The following is a 1,631-nucleotide window of genomic DNA, read 5'->3' as shown; positions in this document are numbered from 1 at the left end:
GAAAAAAAAAAAAAAAAAAAAAAAAAAAAAAGCACTGCTAAGGCCTGGTAATCCACTCACACACATATTCAGGTACATCAATAAGGGTGCATGTGTGTGTGTGTGCGTGTGTATTGCATGCTTCTAGACATACTCCAGAAAGGAAGAATAGGTAGATTTATTACAGATTGTCCTGATTCGGTCTGGAATAAAGTCTACCACCAGTTATAGAGTCTTTACTGGGAAAGTAGGAAGAATCCCTAATCATCCCTGAAAAGGCATAATCCAAAGTTGGCCGAAGAGGCAATGTTGGCACCAACCCAGGTGTTAGGTAGGGTGACACAAAACCAGATAGTCCTCTTCCTGGAGAAGAATATGCCAGCCGTAATGGACTGATACCTAATCTAGGATGTAAGTTGTAGAGACCGGAATCACCTCCATAAGGAGCAGATGTGGTTTGAAGAGGAGAGAAAGCTGATTTATTAGCTAGAGTTCTAAAACCAATTCCAGCTAGACTAAAATTCGAAGCTCTCTGAAAGGCTGTATTTTCCAATTCTCTTGTGCTTACTAGGTCTCTGGGGTCTGGCTTGTATTCTTTCCCATTTAAAACCTGTTCAATGGCTTGGACCACATCCCCTTTGCAGAACTGTAGAATGTCTTCTAGCTGGCTGCGCCTGTAACTTGGGAAAATCTTGGTAAGGATATCAAGAGGGTCTCTCGGTCTTGAGGACACTGTGGGAAGGCTGGCTCTGGTAGCAGCAAAGTCTTTGGCCCATTCACTTTCATTTCCTGATTCCAGATCAGAAGATGATAAAGATCTGGGACTCTCTTCACCTCCTGATTGTTCTTCAGGGTGAGGAGACAGGATGCTACCATGCTTGTTTGAGTATTCTAAAATAGACGATCTGATGCTTTGTTTCCCAGTGACACCATTAGACGTAGGAGATGATACCAGAGAAAGTTGATGGGATTTGGAAAGCGGTTCTTCTTGTCCACTCTGGCATGAGTCACACTCACTCTCTTTTTGTTCTAGAGAGGACAAAAAGAAAAAAAAATCAAATATAGGGAAAACTTACCAAAACATAGCACTACCCACTCAAAAATAATGCTGGACAAAATAACCCACTTACTCATAAAATATTAGGAATATTTATTCATTCTAAGGCATTTTAATGAATAATTCAAATTTAAAAGATCATTCAGAAATGCAAGTACTAGAATAGTGGTGAAAAAATTCTATTTCTTATGTCATTTCAGAATCACAAAGATATACAGTATAAAAATGTGGTAGTATTTAGGACTCAGAAAATGAGAGTCTATTTTTACCCAAAAGTGTTAACATAACACCAATATTGCACACTGTTTGCCCCATAGTGGTGGTTTGGGAATTTCCTAAATGTCCCCTAAGTTTTATTGTTACTTAAGTGAGTTTTTCCCCACTATGACACTATGTAAAAAGAACTAAATAAAGTGATTAGGTTTAGATAAGAAAACAAACAAATGAAATAAAATAAAATCTTAGTTTGAAAATGAATATTCTGGGCTGGCCCCGTGGCGCACTCAGGAGATTGCGGCACTTGGGTGTGCAGCGGCACTCCCGCCGCAGGTTCAGATCCTATATAGGGATGGCCCGCGCACTCACTGGCTGAGCG

At 40.0% G+C, this 1,631-nt stretch overlaps 1 protein-coding gene across 1 annotated transcript in view; it reads right to left on the bottom strand.

Annotated features, from left to right (window-relative positions):
• Nucleotides 1-160: 160 nt before the first annotated feature.
• DMRTA1 (DMRT-like family A1) overlaps nt 161-1,631 on the bottom strand; it is a 9,896-nt gene continuing 8,425 nt past the window's right edge. The window contains exon 4 of the mRNA XM_008582735.1: nt 161-1,008. Coding sequence (XP_008580957.1) covers nt 161-1,008 — 848 coding nt within the window. The remainder of the gene's footprint in view (nt 1,009-1,631) is intronic.

Source organism: Galeopterus variegatus, unplaced genomic scaffold (assembly GCF_000696425.1).
Source record: "Galeopterus variegatus unplaced genomic scaffold, G_variegatus-3.0.2 Scaffold2710, whole genome shotgun sequence".
Lineage (NCBI taxonomy): Eukaryota > Metazoa > Chordata > Mammalia > Dermoptera > Cynocephalidae > Galeopterus > Galeopterus variegatus.
Note: the sequence above shows the minus strand (reverse complement) of the source record. Positions and strands in the feature narration are given on the sequence as shown.